General features: G+C 38.4%; 1 protein-coding gene across 3 annotated transcripts in view; it reads right to left on the bottom strand.

Moving 5' to 3' along the window:
• Nucleotides 1-1,415: 1,415 nt before the first annotated feature.
• The window catches only part of R3HCC1L (R3H domain and coiled-coil containing 1 like), an 87,740-nt gene continuing 66,783 nt past the window's right edge, over nt 1,416-22,372 (bottom strand). For all 3 annotated transcript variants that reach the window (XM_080823126.1, XM_080823125.1, XM_080823127.1), the window contains 5 exons: nt 18,554-18,729; nt 13,419-13,489; nt 12,428-12,523; nt 11,800-11,940; nt 1,416-2,195 (listed from right to left, as the gene is read on the bottom strand). In XM_080823126.1, the coding sequence (XP_080679252.1) occupies nt 2,128-2,195; nt 11,800-11,940; nt 12,428-12,523; nt 13,419-13,489; nt 18,554-18,729 (552 nt within the window). In that variant the 3' untranslated portion in view covers nt 1,416-2,127. The remainder of the gene's footprint in view (nt 2,196-11,799; nt 11,941-12,427; nt 12,524-13,418; nt 13,490-18,553; nt 18,730-22,372) is intronic.

Genomic DNA, 22,372 nt, shown 5'->3' on the forward strand with positions numbered 1-22,372 from the left:
CATTTTCTACTAATGGTGGAAGCACCAACACTCCATAGCTTTCAGTATTAGCTAAAAAACACAAATCCCTTTTCTGGGCCTAATTATAAGGATAAATCTGAAAGTTCGAGGTGGCTAGAAAAAAAGCATATTCTACTAGCCACCTAATACACAGAATCTGAATGACAACAGTACCTTATGGAGTTATGAGTAATACAAGAAAACTGGGTAATGAACATGTGGCTCTATGTTACCATTAACGAGGCCCTTAAAAGCCAGAATGCTATCAGAAAGGGGGAGCACCTCAAAGACAAGTGATAGGAACAATCATCTTTTTTACTGCCCCAGGTCACTCTTAGCCTTGAAGAATCAAAACAGAGCAAAGGTATACCTCAGAAATAAACCATTCAATATGGAGAATTTGCTGCCTTTCCAATGCGGCCATATCATTCAAACAGACCTGCCTGTCTTAGAGAAGGCTGCTGCGTGGAGACCGAGAGCACAGGTCCTTTAGCTGCCTGCCGGAGAGAGGTGCCTTGGTCTAGGCAGTACTAGGACGAGGGTCAAGAGAAGGATTTTTTTCAATGCCCCAAACCTGAAAAGGAAGCACTGAGCACGAACAAGGGACACTTTCGGAACTGACCGAGAATGAGAAAACGATGCTGAGGAAGAACCGCAAGAGGGCTGCAAGACCAGAAGAGCAGCAGGGATAGCCGGGGCAGGGCTAAGAACCAAGGCCAGCGTCCTTTGAGGAACATTTGAACAGAGCCCCCACTCCACCATGTTCTAGGCAATGCTAATACTCCGTCATTGTCGTGGGCATGAAATCATACACATATGAGGCTCTTGCCCTCAGTGAAAGCACGGATGGGACATCATTTCTTGCTACCTCAGCCTCTCTTAAGGCCTAGCGCTGCCATTTCTTCAGCGTAGAACTTCTTTCCAAAAGCAATGAGAATGCAGGTAGAATATGAATAAAGCCTAAATTGGTGGCTCAGACTCATCAGTGTCTTTTAGGAAATTTCTCACTGCCCAGAGGTGTTTGTTTTATTCTGGCAACTCTTCATTGTAATGGATGGTCTGGTATCGCTTGCCAAGTGCCTCTGGCACAGGCTGGGAAGATGATACCAAGAACTTGCTGAGTGCCAGATACCTTCTGCAGAATGTCAAGCGTGACAGAAACAGGAGGAAGCCAGAGGCCAGGGTGGGGGTGTATAGGGAGGGCAAGAAGGGGAGGGGGGCTACTGCACACCAATCCCAAGAGATGCATGTTTGCAGTATACTCTGGGGTGGGGAGGGGAGCAGCGGACTACTCAATGCGGCTCAATACACCCAGCGGATCCACTGAACCCATGCACAGCACCACAGGGATGGATACGAGGAGAGCTGTTCTCCAAGCTTTTTGTGGGAATGACAAAATTGACAAAGAGAGTGATGTGTGTCATCGAATGAGCTTTAATGTCTCCCTCTCACAGCATGATAGTATTGTTTCAACTGGAACTAGCACATGGCTTCCACGGCTGACTTCCTGTGAGGACCGAGGCTGGCAGGCCCCTGGCTGCTGGAGCAGCCCCAGGCCTCAGCTCGGTCCAAACACCCACATCTGCCGCAGCTCACCCGCTCTGGAGTTCTGGAAGTGACAGTGTCGATTCTGTGAGAACCAAGTACTTCAGACACTGTTCCACCTCAGTACTAACTGCTCCCTCCACCAGCCCTCAGCTCTGTGAGGCCCCAAGGAGCACGCCGCCTTTGCAAGGCCAGAATCTCTCATCATCGCAGGTTTGAATCCTCTGTTTTGTAACTTCTTCAGGCATCTTAGATGCGTGAGCCAGGCTAACAATGGGACCTGCCCCGCCCAGAGCACTCTTGGAAGTCCTACCCAAGCCAGTACAAGTGAGCTTCCTGCCCAGTGGCTCCCTTCTATGTCCAACACAGGAGGGTAGTTCCACAGAACTGCAGTTAGAAGCGAGACGGACAGGAGCCCATCAGCTTTCTGTATCCAGTCAGTGCTTGTCTTGATGGCTTTCTCTCTTTCGTTCATTAACAAGCACTTCTGCACGTACACACAACTCTAGAAGGATCCTCCTATCTGAAGACTATGGAAATATTTTCTGAATTCATAGAACTATCCCCTTCGTTGAGTGATGTTCAAACCGCAGACTGGTCTCTGCCTTCCCAGATATCTTCCCGTTGCTTGGCTTCCAGTCGTTTTCTCTCTGGAAGTAAGGACAGTGTTAGAAGTGGGAGTACCCTTCATACCACCAGGTACTTCCCTTTAATCCAAATTATAAGCAAACTTTAATCATGAGACAAGGATTTCCTGGTCTCCTTGTACCTGATTCTAAGAGTTAATATTTTTAACCTTCCAAGTGTTTTTTAAGTGGAAATAATGTGATTAGTACTTTATAATAAAGAGAAAGATCTGGAGCTAATAGAAATAAAAAGTCTGTGGAGTGGGGCACCTGGGTGGTTCAGTAGGCTAAGTGTTCAACTCCTAATCTCAGCTCAGGTCTTGATCTCAGGGTTGTGAGTTCAACCCACTTACTGGGTTCCACAATCCAGTCTTGCTGATAATGTATTCATTTTAATTCTACTTCTCAACTGTGTTAGTGGTTACACATAATTGCCTGTTACTCCCACTTCACTGATCTTTAAAAATATTCAATAGGGATAGAGAATATGTTTCAATATTCTTCTGCCTTCTTGCTCAAATGGAAATGGTAGCCACTTGGCTTTAGTTATATCTCCCTATTACAGTCTCACAGAAAAAATATTTCAGAGGCAAATCAAATTTCAGTATTTTCAGAGCACTTTCAGGAGTCAAAAATCTTCTGGTGGTGCGCCTGGGTGACTCAGTGGGTTGAAGCCTCTGCCTTTGGCTCAGGTCATGATCCCAGGGTCCTGGGATCGAACCCCACATCGGGCTCTCTGCTCAGCAGGGAGCCTGCTTCCCCTCCTTCTCTCTCTGCCTGCTTGTGATCTCTGTCAAATAAATAAATAAAAATCTTTAAAAAAAAAAATCTTCTGGAACGCACAATTCCCACCTGGAAAAATGACCACATATAATCAAGAGAAACAAAGAAATATTTCTAAAACCAAAACAAAAACACAAATCGAGGCAATCCATCTTCAATTTGTAACAGAGAATCTTAGTTTCCATTTAATACTTTTACCAAAACCTGAGACAATACAGACTCTACATGATCTGGTGACGCAAGCACTTTGTGAAGTACCACCATACGAGCTCTAATTTCATGGCTAGTCATTCATCACCTTTACAATGAAATGTACATGATAAGCCTAAGTGCTTCCTCTCAAGGACTATTATTTCAGATAGTGCCTGTAAAAGATTTTCAAAGTCATGAACCAGGAGAATTATTACAGAAATCAAGGTGAGTTTAGAGTTAACACTTGCTATGTTGACATACCTTTCCAAATCAGGCTAATCCCTTACAAAATTCCTTTACTAAATATTTGACTGTACTTTAAGGGCAAAGAACTTGGTCAGGAAGTTGACTGGCACTTGGAAATGTGAGAAAGAGAAATTCACTGCTATTTGGGCACCACCTTGTGGCATTATCTGAATATAGCAGCAAAGTTCTAACTTAAAGAGACAAACAGGGAGGAGGTGCACGGTGGCTGGGGGCGGTGGTAGTCAGCAATTCAAAACTGAAGGCTAATTAATTCAATGCCTTGTGACTTGGCTTTAAGACAGGCTTGAACGGGGTTTGGTATTCTCCAGGGAGACAGCAGTAAGGAAAACTGGCTTGTCTAAAGGTAAAAGCAATGTTGGGGTGCCTGGGTGGCTCAGTGGTTTAAGTGTCTGACTTCAGTTCAGGTCATGACCCTGAAGTCCTGGAATGTAGCCCCTAATCACAATCAGGATCCCTGCTCAGAGGGGAGTCTGCTACTCCCTCTCCTTCTGCCCTGCCACCTCTGCTTACGCTCTGTCTCTAGCTTTCTCTCTCAAATAAATAAAATCTTAAAAAAAGAAAAAAAGCAGCAGCAATGTCAGATGAAAGCCATCAAAAACTGGTTCTGGATTCCTAGAAAAAGTGAAGAAACCAGGAAAGTAAAATACTAGAACTCAAATTTTTTAATAATAAGCTTAGAAATTTAAATCAGAAAGGCTATCTGGGAAGTTCTAAGAAAAGAGATAGAGTAGAAGAATATAACTGCCCATAAACCACAAGTCCTGTAAGGACCTATTTAGCAAGAAGCTTTCATTAAAGTTAAACTGTCCCTGCTCCCCTTCCCCCAGGGGATTCACTTAAAAACAAGTCCCGGAAACCAGCTCCAGGTAACAAAGCCCAGATACAAGGGTGGGTCAGGCCAGGTGGAGACATCTGATCAGTGGGGGGATGCTTACTGTCTCCCTGGTTACCAAGGAGTATGGGCCCCGCCCTTTGGGAGCCTTTTGAGCACCAATCCCAACCAAGGTGATAGGCTGGGTCAAATGTCTACTAGGGTAAATTGTAACTCAATTGGTCACCTAGCATCACTGGAGTTTCCTGTGTATGTTACAATCTCACTGGTCACCTGTGCGTGGCCAGGCCCGACCGCATGGCCTTTGCCCTTAAAAGCTAGACTGTGAAAAAGAGAAGGGTCGCCCTATCTTGTAAGAGGTGCGTCCCCGAACGTTCGGTTAGATTCTTGATGCTTGGCGCAAAATAAAGCTTTGCTTGACCTTCGCTTTATATCAGTCTCGCTCCTTTAATCACGAACCCATTATTGGGGCATAACAGTCCAAAATCAAAGCAGTTCTGAAAACAAAGAAAAAACTTTTTTTAAGTTTAGGACCAAAGCTCACTTGGTGATAAAATACACTGGAAAAATAAGAGGCTGCTTATAGTCTTACATATGTCATTTTATGGAACAGTCATACACTTTGTGGCAGAAATATTAATGTTAGTGTATTTGACTTTGGTGTTAGGATATGTTGGATAATCATATTATCTTTCTAAAATTAGAAAAGTTTAGAATACTGAAACATTTTCTACCCTAATGCTTTCTAATAAAAGATTATAGATCTCTACTGCCAAATATATGTAAATATAAGGGACAACTCCGGTGGTCAGCCATACCAGAAACCAGTGAAGGCTGGGGCACAAACTGAGAAGCACAGGGAATAGAAGCAATGTGAGGCACACATTCCGAAATTCAGAACATGAGTAGACGAGGGATTTTTAAAGAAGAAATGTAGGTATGGAGAGGCTAAGTGACTTGCCTAAGGTTACATAACCAGTGAAAAACTAAAGCTGGAACATGGGTCCTTAATTCTTCAACCAGCATACTTTCCAATGTCCTGACATCTGAAAATATGTACAAAGAAAAGGGAAAAATGAAAAAGAAAATGTAGTCAGAAAGATAAGGAAGCATGTCATCCCTTTATTAAAATGAGAAAGGAAAGCAGATAATAGCTGACAGACTGCATGAAAAAAGCTCCTGTTAACTTTGCCTCCAACAATTAAAAAAAGTAAACTAAGTAAAGAGAAAGCGCAACCACAGCCGTAAGGACAAGGAGCTAATGGAAGAAGAAAAGAATCTGTGTGAAATGATTAACCTACAGCGCACGGGGAGTAGGCCCTGCAGACTGTCATTGCCCAGTATGAGAAACCAGCTGGCAGCAATGATTCTATTAAATGAGGTGACTGAATCACCACTTATCACTGAAGGAAGAAAAGGGGCTGAAGATGAAAAAAAAAGGGCCAATTTGATGTCATTTCAAAAGAAAATAAAGAAAAGGGATGTAAATTAACACTTTCAAAATCTACTTCTACACCTGAGAAAATAATGGAGAAAAAATCATCACAAAATTCCTGGGCAGCTGCCTACAGAGTAATAATCAACATGAAGATTGGAAGTACAAGTCTGGTCAAACTCATCTAACTGCCTTCTTTTATGGATTGACAGAGCTGATAGATTAAGGAGAAGTAATTTAAGTAACCTCTTAATTTTAGCAAGGTTTTAGATTTTAGGCTTACCAAATATTTATATAATCACTAATATCCTGGGAAATATATAGTCTGGATCACAGAAGTGTTAAGGGGGCATTTAACAGTGGAGAGCGGAATGTTCACCAGTGTATTATTAAGTGTCAACACAAAGAACTAGGTGCTACTTATTTAGCAATAGTTGGTAAACTGGTCAGTTAATCCTAGGGTTAACATTTTCATCTCTGATTAGGTCAGGGATGTAAGTTTACTAAATAGAAGGCAAAGGCAAAAATATGAGTAAATACTGCATCTCAGAGAAGATGATCACATTAAGATGAAAAGAGAAACGTGGTTAGAAATGAAGGGAATTTCATGTTAGGGAAGAAAAGACACAAAGAAAATGCCACACGACCCAGACTATGAGTCAGCAATGCAGCAGAGCCCTTGAAGGCAGGTAATAGAATGCCTAATCAGGATTTCAAAAGGTAGCAGTTGTGATTAAATTTTTTTATTACACTTGACTAAGTATTCTATAGGGATGATTTTACTTTTAAGTTCTTAGTGATTTAATTAAGCATACTAGGGGATCAAATCATTGTTTACTTACTCTGCCTTTTAGGCCTGTGACCCAAAACATGCCTTTTAGAACCAGCCAATTAATCATTTAGCCCCAAAAGTAAAATGGAAATAAGTTATGAAATAAAATTTTGCCAGGCTCTGAAAATCAAAGAGTACCTTATTCTGAGAAACAATGATATCTTCTATCTCCAATTTTAGGCGGGAATCAAGTGTTTTAATAAATGAAACATGGGGAAATTTTACACATACTCCTGCATCTGGTCTTTAAAATTCAGTTTTATTGTTTTGTGTGAATCACTGGTTTAAAACATGATTAAGTCAAGTACAAAGGATCAAGGATGAACTATGCTTTGATTTCCCGCTCTCCGTGCAGCTCTGATTATGCACTCTGCTAGACTAAAAATCACTTCTCCCATGTTCTAAGACTCACACACTAAAGTTCTTATCCTCCAGATACACACACTATGATTTGCTTAAAATGAATTGGGTACTTCTTTTTTCTCAACTTGTCCCAGGGTAATGTTACTTTCTCAATCTCCTTTAAAGAAAAGGAAAAAACAAAACAAAAAAAACTTTCTTACCTACTTTCTCTATTTACCTACCTATATATAAGCAGGTTCCATGCCCATTGTGGAGCCCAACACAGGACCTGAACTCACAACTCTGAGATCAAGACCTGTGCTAAGATCAAGAGTCAGACACTTCACCGACTAAGCCACCCAGGCACCCCTGAATCCCCTTTTTAATTAAGGGCTAAAACATAGACTTCTCATCAAAAGAGTAAGAGGACCAAAGTAGGGTGAGGGAACTTACCAGGAAGTATTTAAACCTCAAAATCACAAATTCCAAATTCATTAATTAGAAGGTTTTATACGAAGTGTTCAACTCTGGGTTTTATAAAGAAAAACATAGAGGACTTGAAAGAGTTCAGAGTAGAATCACGAATGAAATAAGATTTATGAAGAAAAAGTGACCAATGTCCGTCATGCATTCTTCCATCAATGAACATACACACTGAGTATCTTTTAATGAACCAGACACTATGCCAGACAGCAGAACTCCTCAAGTGGGGGTGGGGACAAAGCCTAGCTATTCTATAATACTATTTATAAAAGTACCTATATCAGGATGGCACATAGATTTCAATTTCCATGCTAATTCTGATCAAATGGCAGTGGTCAAGTCAAAACTCACAAAACACTGTCATGACTGATTAGCACTATTTGTCACAGATGGGGAAGCTGCAGTACATACTTGTCTTCACTCTCATTATTACAAATGAACACTAATTTTCTAAGAGTCACATAAATAGAAGTATCCTGAATTTGTAAAGCACCTTTCTAAATAAATATTTTTACGTATTAACTTAGATTGTGCTCCAAAATTCTCCAGGGTAAGTCAGGCGTTCATTTTGCTTTGCTGGAAACTAGAGCACAGAGAGTATAAGAAACAAGCCCATGGCAACACAGCTAAAGTTAATGGCAAAACTCTATTACAGCCCAGGTTCCCTTATTCCTCAATAATCTGCTCTTGGCGTCTAAAGATTAGAACAGGATGGTGTCCACATGATCCCTATTTCCACAAAGGAAAAAAAGAAAAGGAAACTGGCTTAAACTATTGTACAGATTTAAGTAAGACCCAGGGAAGAATTTTTTGACAGTGAAAGCTGTTAAAAAAAAAAAAAAAAAAAAAAAAAAGCCTGCCATATTTCACTTTCTAAAGACCTTAAAAATTCTTTTATTTTGTCTTTCCCCTGGGAAAAAATGTTAATTACTCCAAAGTCCTTCAAGAGGGATTATAGCATTATAGAGAGAGCATGGGTTTTAATTAGAGAGCCTTGGTTTAAATGCCTCCTATCAATTTACCAACTAGATAACTTTGGGCCACACAGTTAACTTTCCTGGGCCAGCTCTAAACTGGAGATACTATCTTCCACCATGGGATTATCATAACTTACAACATTGCCTGGAGTTGTCTTCCCATCCTTTTAATCACAAAAACCCCATCATGTTTTTAATCCTAAAATCTTCAGAACTAAAAACAAATAATCCAATTAAAAATGGGCAAAGGACTTGAACAGATATTTCTCCAAAGACAAAATATAGATGGGCAAAGACATGAAAAGACGCTCAACATCACTCAACCTCAGGGAAATACAAATCAAAACCACAATAAGATCATCTCACACCTGCCAGAATAGCTAAAATCAAAAAGCATAAAAAACTACACATGTTGGTAAGGATGTGGAGAAATAGGAACCCATGTGCACTGTTGGTGGGAATGCAAACTGGGGCAGCCACTGTGGAAGACAGTGTGGAGATTCCTTGAAACATTAAAAATAGAACTACCATATGACCCAGTAATCACACAACTGGGTACTTTTCCAAAGATTTTTAAAAAACACTAATTCGATAGGATACATGCACCCCTATGTTTACTGTAGCATTATTTACATTAGCCAAATTAAGAAGTAGCCCAAGCATCCATCAGTAGATGAATGGATAAAGAAGAGGTGGTATATATATATACATAATGGAGATTATTGAGCCATAAAAAAGGATGAAATCTTGCCATTTGCAACAACATGGATGGAGCCAGAGACTGTAATGCTAAAAGCAAAAGAATAGCATACAATTTTTCACTCATATGTGGGATTTAAGAAACAAACCAAAGGAACAAAGGGAGACAAACCCTTGTCTCTTTTGAGACAAACCCAAAAAACAGATTCTTAACTATAGAGAACAAACTGATGGTCACCAGAGGGGCGTGGCGTGGGGGGGTGAAGGGGCGGGGATAGGTGAAACAGGTGGTGGAGATTAAGAGTACATTTATCTTGATGAGGACTGAGTAATGTATAGAACTGTTGAATCACTATATCATAAACATGAAACTAACACTGTACATTATATTGGAATTTAAAAAAATTCTTCAGAACTGAAGTGAGAAAAGAAACAACTGCTTAAAATCATATTTTCTTTCTTACTCAAGGCAGATATCCTCACCTGATTTTAAGTCTTAAGTAAAGAACAACATTTTTCCATCTGTCTAATTCTCCCAAATAAGAGCACAATGCTAGAGGACAGGTGCCTAGTGAAATACCAAATAGAGTATTATAGGAAATTTAAAATAAAAAAAGTACTGATAAAAAATTTGCACTGGAATCTGTGTTAGGCTCACCATATAATAATATTTCCACTATTACTAAAAACAGCAGCAGCTAACAACGTTAATCATATACTTATTACAGGCCGAGAGAAACAGGAGAGCACGCATTCTGATGGGTTCTGAAAATGACTAAGCATTCCTTGTGAATTATCTCACTTCATTTCCATTTTATGGATGAGGAAACAGAGGCCTCCAGAGAATAAGTACTCTGCCCAAGGTCACACAGCCAGTAAATGGTAGAACTCAGAGTAGACGTAGACAGTCTGATTACAGAATCTAACATTATCCACTATGCTGTATGGATCCCTCCCCCTCCAGTAGAAGATCTGGACAAAAAGAACTGTTCTGTTTAATACCTAAATGGTACTTTTAATTTCCACGGAAAAGATACTTTTTTTCTTTTTTTTTTTTTAAGAAAAAACTCTTTAAGTGAGCAGTCTTGGGCTCCATGCAGGCAGGTACAAGAATATCTGCCTAATGCATAAAGGAGTCAGAAAGAGATATATCAGGAATTTTTCATATGCGTTTTCTCAGATATGAAGAATGGGAGAGCTCTGAAGCATAATAAAGAATCTTCTATAATCTGTACAGCCTCAGCACCAATGGATAAGAGGAACTTATCACAGGGAGTCTCCATACACAACTAAAGGCCTTCTTTAAAAAAGTAATTAACAGGATACTCATTGAGCGATTTTTACTTGCATCACTAAACTGCCCATTGGTTAAGTGAGCATTTAAAACAAATACTTCAAATGAAGCTGCATGCCACTGTGTTTACAGAAAAACAGAGAGCAGTACTCCAGACGGTCCCTGTGCAGCATTCCTGCCGCAGTACACGGAGCGTTCCGGTTAAGGTGACACACAGGGTAGGGAAGCATGAGACACTGCACAGTCGAATCTTCTCCCTCATTGAGCTTCTGAGATCATTGTGGTTATCACAGAGAAAGCACTTTCCTCAGAGATAACCAACTACTAAAGGGTCTTATGACACATCCACCTTTACTCTAGTTCTATTACTGCCATCTATAAAAAAACAGTTTCTGTATAGTTTGTAAAGGGCCTCTGAGTGAACATGCATTGGAAAGATCAAAACTGCCTCATTCTAATCATTAAGGCTTCAAAAATTAGTTGGGTTCCACGCTGAAACTCTAGCACCTGCCATGACACACTCTGTCACTGGTTATCTGGCCAGTGCAGCTGAGAGTCCCCAAGCCGCCTGCTATCACCACAGCAGAGTGGACAGGAAGTATTAATGGCCTTGTTAGACCGGCAATAAACAAGGAGTTTGAAACTTCAATTCGTTTAATGGAAAAATGAAGTTACTTTTTGGTAAGTGGAATTTTCAGAATAAATTGCCTTTACAGATTCCACAGATCGTGAGCTAAGGCAATGAGACTGTCTAAAGCCTGGAAGGTTGATAAAAAGTACTTAAGTGTAAAGCCAGAATCCCAGGCCCTTACATATAAGTCAACAGCCTAGAAAGAGGGAAGAGAGAGATTTTAACCTCAATTCCTAACTACAGGGAAAGAAAAACCCTGCTGTGGATCAGTGGAAATATTTTCTAAGAACTCATAGGTACTGCAAAATAATCAGAAGATAGGTTTATCTAGATATACTCTAATGGAGCCACTCAAGACTGTCTTTAGAGAAAAAAATACCTCCTATAGTTACTATCATCCATGTCAGTCGCTGGCTTTTCCTTTATCTGTCTTCTACCTGCAATCTAAATCATCAGATAATATCATGGCAATCATGGCCCTGTAAAACCACAGCAAATGTTTAATGCCTGGGAGACTCCTATGTCTTCACAGGAAAATTCTGCTCAGACTTTGGAGCAAGAACTACAGAAAAAGTCATGGATGACGACCTGAAAAGGCCGAACCTATCTCTTGGAAAACAACAGTTAAGAGCATGGATTAGGATGCCTTGTGTGTAGAACAGGAAGACAAATCCTGAAATGTCTTCCTCCTAAATATAAGGCATGAAAACAATTTCAATAAACTTGGGAGGCTTCTAGGAAATGGAAATGACAAAATGGAATGGGCTTCATTCATTTTATTTAAATGCATGCCTTATAGTGAGCTCTATAGAACTAGAGAGGTCTAGAGAGCTAGAGAGGAATGCCATCACTTCAACTCACCTCGGGCTTCCTGCAGTTTCTTGAGCTCTGCTTCCCTTGCCGTTTTGCTCTGCTTACTTCGAACCCCAAGGGCACTGATGACTAACCTTCTGGCTAGGGCTGCTGAAGTTTCAGGACGCTCCTTTGCTGGCTGCAGGAACTCTGAACGGGAAAAGGGGGGGAGCAGGAGGGAGTAAGAAGAGAAAGCACTCTAGCGCCAAATGATTTAACTCTGTAATTAACATATAAAACAGACTAACAAGGGCTGCCTTAGCAGTAATTAATATAGGCCAATAGATGATGATCAGAGGAAACTAGCATGGCAAAACACAAACAACGCTGGCTTCATTATCTATATTAACACAATTTCTACAGTGACCCTTGGAAACAGGTCAACACTGAGGTAAACCAGATAAGGATGTCATCAGAAAATGGTTGCTGCATTGATTGGCCCCCTCTCTCTCTCTCTCTAAGTGGCTGCACAGATGCCTTATTTCCAACATAGCCTTTTGTCTTTTCTTTAAAAACATACTTCCTTTAACACTAAAAATAAAAGTGGTATGTCTTTAGAACTCCAGATGAGGTACAAGTGCTAGAAAAAACAATAACACAACTATCAACAAGAAAAAGCCCGAGATTATAGGCTCACCAGCATAAGCTCTAGCTTTGGCCTTGGCTGCTCTTGTGGCCTGTGACAAGGGCCGGATTTTCACCATGGTATGTTTACTACCCAGAGCATCACGAGCTGCAAAGAGGAATAAATACAAGAAAATAGAAGATATGAGGAAGAGTGATACAAAGGAAAATTTACGGCTAGCTCTCAGAAAGTATTTCCTAGATGTCTAGATGGTCCGCTTTTTTTTTTTTCATGGCAAATAAAAGAGATGGTCAGCTCCAGAAAATCCATAAACAGCTTGGCAAGTGACTATTTTAGATCAGGGATCAACAAATGATGGTTCTGTGACCAAATCTAGCCATCCACCTGTTCTTGAAACATTTTACTGAAACAGAGCCACTTCTATTCATTTGAATACTGTTTAGGGATGCTTTCTTGTTACAACAGCAGAATTAAGTGGTGACAGAGACTTTCCACCCTAAAATATTTACTACCTTGCCCTTTACAGTTTGCAGACCCCTATTCTAGGTGGTTCAGACAGGAACCAACATCTCTAACATCTTCGAATGCCTCTGTATCACATCTTTCATGAGGCTAATAATGTAAGTGAAAAGGCCCAATCATATATTTAGGAAGCAGGTATTATAACCTCTCAGGATCAAGGGCTACTTCAAATTCATTTGTCTGGGTGGAAAAAAAAAAATCACAAAATTTTTAAGATTCAATCACACTGGCTTCTTAAATTTCTACCTATAATCTGTTTATGTATGATCATAACTGACAGTTACACAGCACGTAACCCTGGAAGGAGCTGGCTCTCTCTCCAAATTGCTATTGGATTAAGGTGAAAAGGGAGAGGGAAAGCACATTGGTACAAAGTACTATGCCTCAAAAACCTGTATCTGCCATTTACCTACACTGGCTGGATAACATGCCAGTTGGCTAGAATAAAAGGGAAATACGAACAAGTAGCAAGAGAAAACAGACAATAAGGAAAGACCACAGAAATCCACTAGGTGAATACCTGTAATGGGACTGGAGAATACTCCTAGGGCATGTGTGTCATCCACCCATTTAATATCAAAACCTTTCTTTCTGCAACAAAACAACACAATTTTATTTCTTAAAATTTACTTTTATGAAACATCTTTCAAATAGAGTCTCATAAAGCATTTCATGATGAGATAAACACTCAACGAGCGCACAGGTGGAATGGGGATAATGACACAAAAAACAGCTTGGAGGACAGAAGAAGCCACTGAATTTTAAAAGCAATAATACCATCATAAAGAACTACCTGGCAGTATTTTAAGTTCCCAGCCATTTATAGACATCAACTAATTAATCTCCACATGTCCCTTGCGGAGGTAGAGTATTTATCACACTATTCACAAAAGATGCTCTTATGGGCACAGAACAAGAAGAGGTGAAAAGAGGAAGCAGAGAAGGGGCAGAAGAATATTGGAAGAGGAGGGAGACAGGGAAGGTCACCTGGATTTAAGGCAAACGTAGCCTCATGGACAGAGACAAAGAGGGAGACAGGTCATTCAAAGCAAGAAACAAGAAAGAAACCCCCAAAAAACAAAACAAACAAACAAACAAACAAAAAAACCAAGAAATTGAGAAAAAAGACAACTATAATCAGAGAGGCTGACCTATTATTTTGAGTTGTAGAAAGGAAGTAAAGGGAGAACAGGAAAGAACTGTGGCAAACTCAGAAAAATTCAGGATAATTAAGATATCAAGATCAGAGAAACATCAGATGGAATTAGAATCAAAACAATGACCATTAAAAACACATTTATTTTGGAGCAGAGCTATTATATAGTGAACAGAATGACTATCAAAATGACGGCATTAGTTTTTCAGCAGGGAACTTAAAAACTGCTCATACATTCAACATAGTCCTGTAGAAAGGACATGGGGTTGTGGGTCGGATACAAAAGGACTCAGGGTTCTGCCACCTTGAGTTCTTGGGCAGATTTGACTTCTCTTGAAGCTAGGTCTGCTTATCTGTAGAAATGGGCATAGCACCTTCCAAACAGGGTTATTGTGAAAATGGAAATGAGATCATCTGTGACAAGGCAAAGAGCACAGTGCTGAGGACTTACAGGCCTTTAATAAATGAACGGTGCTCATTATTTTTTATGACTAATAACAATATTCATTAGGAAGATTATTAATATTGATAAAAGATGGTGACTAAAATATAAAGTTGACTTGGGTATTTGACTCTCAGACATTATTATAGGCTTCTGCACCGTGACCTTGACTTTATTTTTATAAAGCACTATAAAGAAAGAAAAAGAGACAACAGCTAAAATATCTTCCTTCAGTCAAGAAAAAAATTCCTTTGAGGAAAAAAGGAATGAAGGAGGCTTTGAAGGTTAGAGAATTTCCTGAATGTAAGGGTAAGTTTGACCATGGCTTAAAATGACCACAGGGGTTGGAGACTGAAAAAGTTCAATAGCAGAAGAGCCTGTATAATAAGAGTTTACAAAAAGCTTAGAAAAAGACCTTAGATGGGATCTGGAGAGTCTTTTAGACTTTGGAATTTCATAATCCTTTAAAATGTTTCTCTTCCTTTGGAAATGTTTTTGGGTTTGATAGAAAAATGGTCTTGCAGGTAGGATTAGGAAGAAACAAAGCAAAAGTTAATTAATAATTCATAAGAAATTAACTAGCCTTTAGTAGGAAATTCTAGACATCAATAAAACTAATCCTTGGTTTTAAAAATCATCATTACTAATAACAATCTAAGGTAGTACTAATTTGAGATTTAAGCTCATTGACTGGTTTTTAAAATCCATTAGGCACTTTATATGGAACAGGCCCTGATATAGGGTCTTAACATGTTAATGAATTTGATTAACCAAACCTATACATTTAGCGGAAGGTCTACGGAAAGATTAACTGTTCTGTGGGATCCAGTTACCCCCTTATTTCTTTTAGCTATAGAACTGATATTCTCCCCCATCCAAATTTAAGTGAGGTACTTGGTTGCTAGCTAATTTTGCCTATTCTAAGAACTTCATAGAAAAACAGGGTGCTTTTTTTAAAGATTTTATTTATTTGCAAGAAAGAGAGAGAAAATGAGCAGTTGGGGGGACGCAGAGGGAGAGGGAGAGAGAAGCAGACTCCCTACTGAGCAGGGAGCCCGATGCAGGGCTCTCTCCCGGGACCCAGAGATCATGACCTGAACTGAAGGCAGTCACTTAACCGACTGATTCACTCAGGTGCCCCATGTTTTCGTACATAAAACTTCACTGAATGCAATCATGCTCATTTGTTTACATACTGTCTGTGGCTGCTTTTATGCAATGATGGCAGAGTTGCCTAAAATATTTCCTATCTGGCTCTTTAAGAAAAAGTGGGGGGTTAAACCCTGATGCAGAATCTAACAAATTCAAGATCTACATGAACTGAATTTTAAATGTACATTTGTAGTATGAGACAAAAGACCTAGTTCGTTTTTAGTATCAGGATGAGAATGTTAAAGTATAATCCTTCTTCGTATTGACTTCTTCCAGATCCTGAAGATCTTTTCTTTAATAACTTTCTTTCTGAAGCTTATTTTTTATTGTTTCTTTATTCCTGAAGCTTATTTTCTTCTTATAAGCTAAAGATACAAAGGTATATTTGATTCTTTATCTTGTCCTATATGTGTATGAATTATATACATAACAAGAGTTAATGGAATTGTTGTCAAACCCTTTATATCAGTTTTAATTTGTATTTTCACTACATAATTTACTAAAATTAAAACAATGAAAAATGAGTGTGAAAAAGAAAAGATGTTGCGTCTATAAAAACTTAACTGAATGCTGTGGAACAGCAGAGAATGGTGAAGTCACTAAAAAATCCAAAAATGACTATCAATTATGTTTGGGCAAAACAACTATAAAAGACAGAAAATATTTTTTTTTTTAATTTATTTGACAGAGAGAGATCCCAGTAGACAGAGGCAGGCAGAGGCAGAGAGAGAGAGAAAGGGAAGCAGGCTCCCTGCCGAGCAGAGAGCCCGATGCGGGACTTGATCCCAGGACCCTGAGATCATGACCTGAGCCGAAGACAGCGGCTTAACCCACTGAGCCACCCAGGTGCCCCGACAGAAAACATTTTAATCTACAAAAAGTAAGCACTCAGATGCCTCTAAAGGTACTTTAAAGTTCTCATTCCACTTTAGTTGATATATTATGAGGAAAACATACAAGAACTCTTCTATCAATAGACCAGTAACTTGAAAGAAAAAAAAAGGCCTTGGCACCACATCAAAGACTGGCAAGTGACTAGACATTTATATGTGTTGTTAAAATAAACTAGTTGAGACACAGAACAATCATTTTTTATCATTCTCCACTTGACTATTTCTATCTCAGTGGTCAAAATAACCTCAAATCAATAATTTAATTTACAGTGCTGCTGAACTCTTCGGGCCCTCGGTCCCCGGCAGAAGAAAACACGTATCCTCTCAGGAGAAATCCTCTTCTTCTACTGTAGACTTCAATTCCCATAAATAAAATTCCAAGGAAAACAGTTGGCTCACAGTAAAAAAAATTACTAAACCTGAGAATTTGCAGAAACAGAACTAAAAAGACTTCAGGTAAAGGAATTACCAGACACAGAGCATAGAAGGTCTATGTTTAATACATTTAAGAAATTTTTTAAATCTTGAAAATATTTTAGAAAAAACCAAGACACTAAAAAATGACCATGCAGATTTTAAAGAGAAATAGAGAACTTAGAAAAATGAAAAGCATAAAATGAAATTTAAATATTCAATGGACAAATTTAACAGCAAATTAAACACAGCTGAAGAAAGAAATCAGTGAACTGGAAATCAGAGCTAAGGAAATGATTTAGAATGTAACAGAGACAAACACAGAAAATATAAAAGAGAGTAACATTAGGATTAAGTAAGAAGGTCTAATATATATTTTCTTGACATCTTAGAGAACATAAAAGAGAAAGACTGACACAAAGGAACTACCAGAAGAGATAACTATGTGTTCTCCAAAACCAATGAAAAATACTTAGTGATTTAAGAAGCTCAAATACTCTCAAGAAGAATAAATTTTTAAAAACACAAAGCCACATCACACTAAAATGCACAATACAAGACAAAGAGAAACCCCTAAGAGCATCTGAAGAGAAAAGAGAGATTACATTCAGAAGCAACAGTTGTGAACTTTCAGCTGGCTTCTTATTTTCCACAGAGAAAGCCAGGAGATGGTAGAATAAATCTGCACATTTCTGAGAGAAAAATGACTGCCAACCTAGAATTCTATACCTAGCAAACATGTCTTTCAAAAACAAAGTTGAAATAATGCCATTAAAAAAACAAAACCCAACTGAGTTTGTTGACGGCTGACTGTTGGTAAAAAAGAGTACGTTCCATGCAAAAAGAAAATGGTTTCAGATGGAAGATATGAGCTGTAAGAGGTATAAATGAAGAACACAGAAACTGGATAAATCTGAATGCTGACTCTATAAAAGAGTAACAGCATATAATGGAGTTTAAAAAGAAAAAAAATTTTTCAAAAAAATAGTCTCCATAGCATATAGTTGGGAGTGGTGGAAAGGGAGGGAATGGAATTGGGAAATGGAGTTAAAAAGCCCTTATAGTGTTCGGAAAGAGTGTAAATACATTAACTTTAGCTATTGGTAAGTTAAGCATGCATTTTGTAATTTCTAAAGTAACTACCAAAGAATAGAAACAGAATATCATTTCCAAACAAAATAGAATGAGAAAAAAATACCTCATCAATCCAAAAGAAGGCAAGAAAGAAGAGAAAAAGATGAAACAAGTAAACACAAAAAAAGATGGCAGGCATATATCCAAATACATCAATAATTATAATAATTATAATTATAAATGGATTAAACGCACCATGAAGACATCCAGAAGTCATAATCAAAGACATTCTTCTTAAATGCCCAAAATGGGGTCTAGAAAGACTATTTGGCATTTTTAAAGAACTTAGAAGAAGACAGACTTGATACGGAAGATTTCTAATGGACTTGGAAAAGACAATAAACAAAACTGATGCTAAAGTAAACAACAGGGAATATGCAAACAAGAGATGATTTTTCAGAAGACATCTTAAGAAAACTTCATCTCACCTTCCCAAACATGCCCAACTATTTGCAAATACTTACTGATAACTGCAGAAAACCCGCAGGAGGTCTTCAGTACGAAATTCTTGGGGGAAGTCATAAATTTCAATGACATGTGGAAATTCACAGTCACTGAGGTCAATATCAGAAACTTCATGGTTGTAATAATCAAATCTAGGTTCCTGGATGCTTTTTCTATTCTTCATATTCCCTGATAACTAGAGAAGAAGAAGCATATAATTGACTGTTACATCAAGCCAGAGCACTATAAAATATCCCACCATATATAAATGATATTTCCTTTTCTCCATATTCCAATTCCTTAATCTTTAACACTGTCTCTGTATTAATGCTATTCACAAATACAAATACACAAATACAATAATGACCAGAAGTCTATCATCCAGTTTATATTAACATGAAGAATACTTTAAAAAGGCGTTGAAATTCCAACAAAGATAGGCAATGCATGAAACTTAACTTGCATCTATCAACCAGAGTGTGAGAAAATGTAAACTGATTAATGTGGTGAGTTACAAATGGTATATCTTGGAAAATGAATTTCAGAAAATAGCTGAAGAGATGAATTAATAACATTTGTTTTATTTGGCCTTATTGATCAGGCTCATCTCATAGTTTCTTTTCTGGGAGTAAACAAAAACAAACAAGACATTTTTAAAATGAAAACACTTTGTTAGCCTACCTTTTCTTACATGTAGCTTACAAAGGAATTTGTTAAGACAAATGTGAGTGGTAGAAGTAATTATATTTAAGGTCTCTAACATGACAGCTACCCACAGGAATTCTCACATCGCAGATTAGTTAAAAAAAATTAACAGTAATGAAAAATACTCAAAATTCTACTATTCTAAAGAAAACTGAAGGCTATTAACCATTTCACACTTCTGGAAGCAGAAGGGAAGGGGGAAAATGGAATATGGCATCAAAGCCAAGACAGTCCTTTGTCATTCACCTGTTACAAAACCTAGGGGCTAGTACTGATCACCCAAAGCCTTCAGACCTGAGAGTATCTTCTCCCTGTTAATCAGAAGTCCAACTAGCAGTGGTGGGGGGAGGGGGAGAGTCCAACTAGGTCTCTTCGAGCTTTTCCCTCGTTTATACTATGCCTTACTGCCCATCAAATGAGGAAATGAGGAAATGAGGAAATGAGAATTTGCAATGCCAAGGATACATCTCCTTTCCCTGCAGAAGTAAAAAATGGATTCAAGAATTTATTTGGGAGGAAGAGGAGAGGGAAAGGTAGAATCAACAAAAATGTTTATTTATTGCTGTACCTCTAGTTCCTTTTCTCCATTAAGCTTTAGTTTATATTTTAAAAAAACAGGAATAATAATAGCACCTATACCTCACAGATAGGTGTGTAGATTAAATGATATGTAAGTGCTCAGCACACTAGGTATAATACTTATATAATACCTAAGTATTCAATGAATTCAACACACTTAATTAAATTTTAACTGAGTGCTGAATGTATTACAGGCCAAGTGCCATATTATTTCCACTCTGCTTAGGATATAGAAAGCAGGAAGAGAATTATTCCTTCCACCATAACAATGAGAAAAGATTAGGTGATCCATAAAATAGTAGCTTTTCTTGAACTCACCAGACCACTGAGCATGCGAGACGATCAAAAAACCTAAAATCCCAAGAGTGGCAAAATCCCTCCAAACAGAAACAAAACACAGAAACTGTTTTGCCACTGACAGATCATGGTCAAAGAAGTGGGCACTACAAAAGTGGGCAAGAAGAAATCAGCTAAACTTAACAAATCCTTAAAAGCCTAAAGTGGGCTGGTCTATCAGTTTAAGATAACTGTCCCAGAGACAAGGAAGGTCAGTAGTCATTTCCAACTCCATCCTTATGTCAGTGTCACACTGTCTTGATTACTATAGTTTTTTAATAGATTTTGAAATCAGAAAGTTTTATCTTCCTATTTTGTCCTGCTTTTTCAAAATCATTTTGGCTATTCTAGTCTCTTGGATTTCCATATAAATCTGAGGATCAGTTTGCCAGTTTCTGCCCCAAAAGGGAAGGGGTAGCTGGGATTTGCTGAATATGTACATCAATTTGAGAAGTATCTCAACAGTAAAAAGAAAAGATGAACATGGGATAGCTTTCCATTTACTTAGGTCTTCTTTAATTTCTTCCAACAATGTTTTGTAGTTTCTGGAGCACAAGTTTCATATTCCTTTTGTTAAATTTACTCCTAAATAGTTTTTAAATGCAATTGTCAATGGAACTGTTTTCCTAATTTCATTTTTGGATTTCTGGCATTAACTTCTTGAGGTACTTTGCAAAAAAACAAAATAAATCACTGCATGTCTGTGCATTTATAAACTGGGGCTAAATAACGCATTGTGAGACATAAACAATCCATGACTACAAAATGCCTTGGAATTATAAACCCTAAGAACTGATTATAAAGAGGAAGGAAAGGGGCGCCTGGGTGGCTCAGTCAGTTAAGTGTCTGCCTTTGGCTCAGGTCATGATCTCAGGATGGGATCAGGCTCCAAGCCCAGTATCAGGTTCCTTGCTCAGCGGGAAGCCTGCTTCTCCCCACTCCTGTCCCTCTGCCTGTAGCTCCCCCTGCTTGTGCTCTCTCCCTCTGCCAAATAAATAAATAAAATCTTTTAAAAAATAAATAAAAAATGGTCTGCCAAGAACACCTGTTTATGGTCCTTTGCTCTAACCTACTCAGCAAAACTGAACTTGACATACTTACATTCCATTTCTAAGGAAACTACTGAGTGTTTTGGCTTCTGGGACTGGTTAAACGCAAAGTGTTAATAATAACAAAACACAATTCTTATTCTACATTTCATAACAATAGATATAAAGCCTGCAAATTAGATACTCCTGACTAGTTTTTCCTATCGGACACCACTGTCATCAGGGATTCCTGACTTTTCCAAGGAGGAGGAAGAACTTCATTTCATTTCCCCATGGCACTGATATTGGTGAGATCAGTTTACGCTTCTACTAGTAACACATTTTTTTTTGGTGACGGTATGGTGGTAGGTAGGAGGCCATACTGTTAATGCCACTTTCTCTCCTGAGAACAGCCAAACATGACAGGGAGCCTTGACAGAGTAAAGAAGAGAGGAGTTTGTAACACTGAAGAGGGAAATGTCTAAGAGAACAATACGGAATGAAGTAAGGATCAGAGCAAGACTGTGAAGGGAAGCAAGGGGGCGGGGCCGCTGTCACAGCGGGATTAGACAGGGCAATAGAGACAGCTTTAAGAAGAGGCTCTAAGATTTCACACACCAATTACGTAGAGACACCTGCAGCAGACCTGCAAAGCCCAGCACGGTGGCTGCCAACCCCATGTGGCCACTGAGAACTTGAAAACTGTGGCTAATCTAAATTGAGATGTGTTTTATATATAAAATACACATCAGGTTCCAAAGACAATACAAAAAATAAAATATCTCATTAATAATTTCTTATACTGATTACATGTTGAAATGATATTCTGGATATATTATTAGATGACACTTCTCTTAATGTGCCCACTAGAAAATTTTTAATCATATACATGGTTCCTATTTGTAGCCTGCATCATATTTCTATTAGACAATTGAAACATTTACTCTAATAGTCACATATAGTAGAGCAAGTATCTGCTATACTGTCAATGTGAAACCTTCATATTATAAGACCTACATATGTATTTTTCTTTCTGATGACTAAGAAATGTTTGATAGAGCAACAGAAGTTTTGAATTTGATTCATTCTAATCTATTAGACCAAGGGAATAAAATAACTCAGAGCAAATAATTTTGGGTTATGAATCACAAACATTTTAGGAATTTTTTTTTTTTTTTGCCAGTGGGCTGT

This window comes from Martes martes (assembly GCF_963455335.1).
Source record: "Martes martes genome assembly, chromosome: 14".
NCBI lineage: Eukaryota > Metazoa > Chordata > Mammalia > Carnivora > Mustelidae > Martes > Martes martes.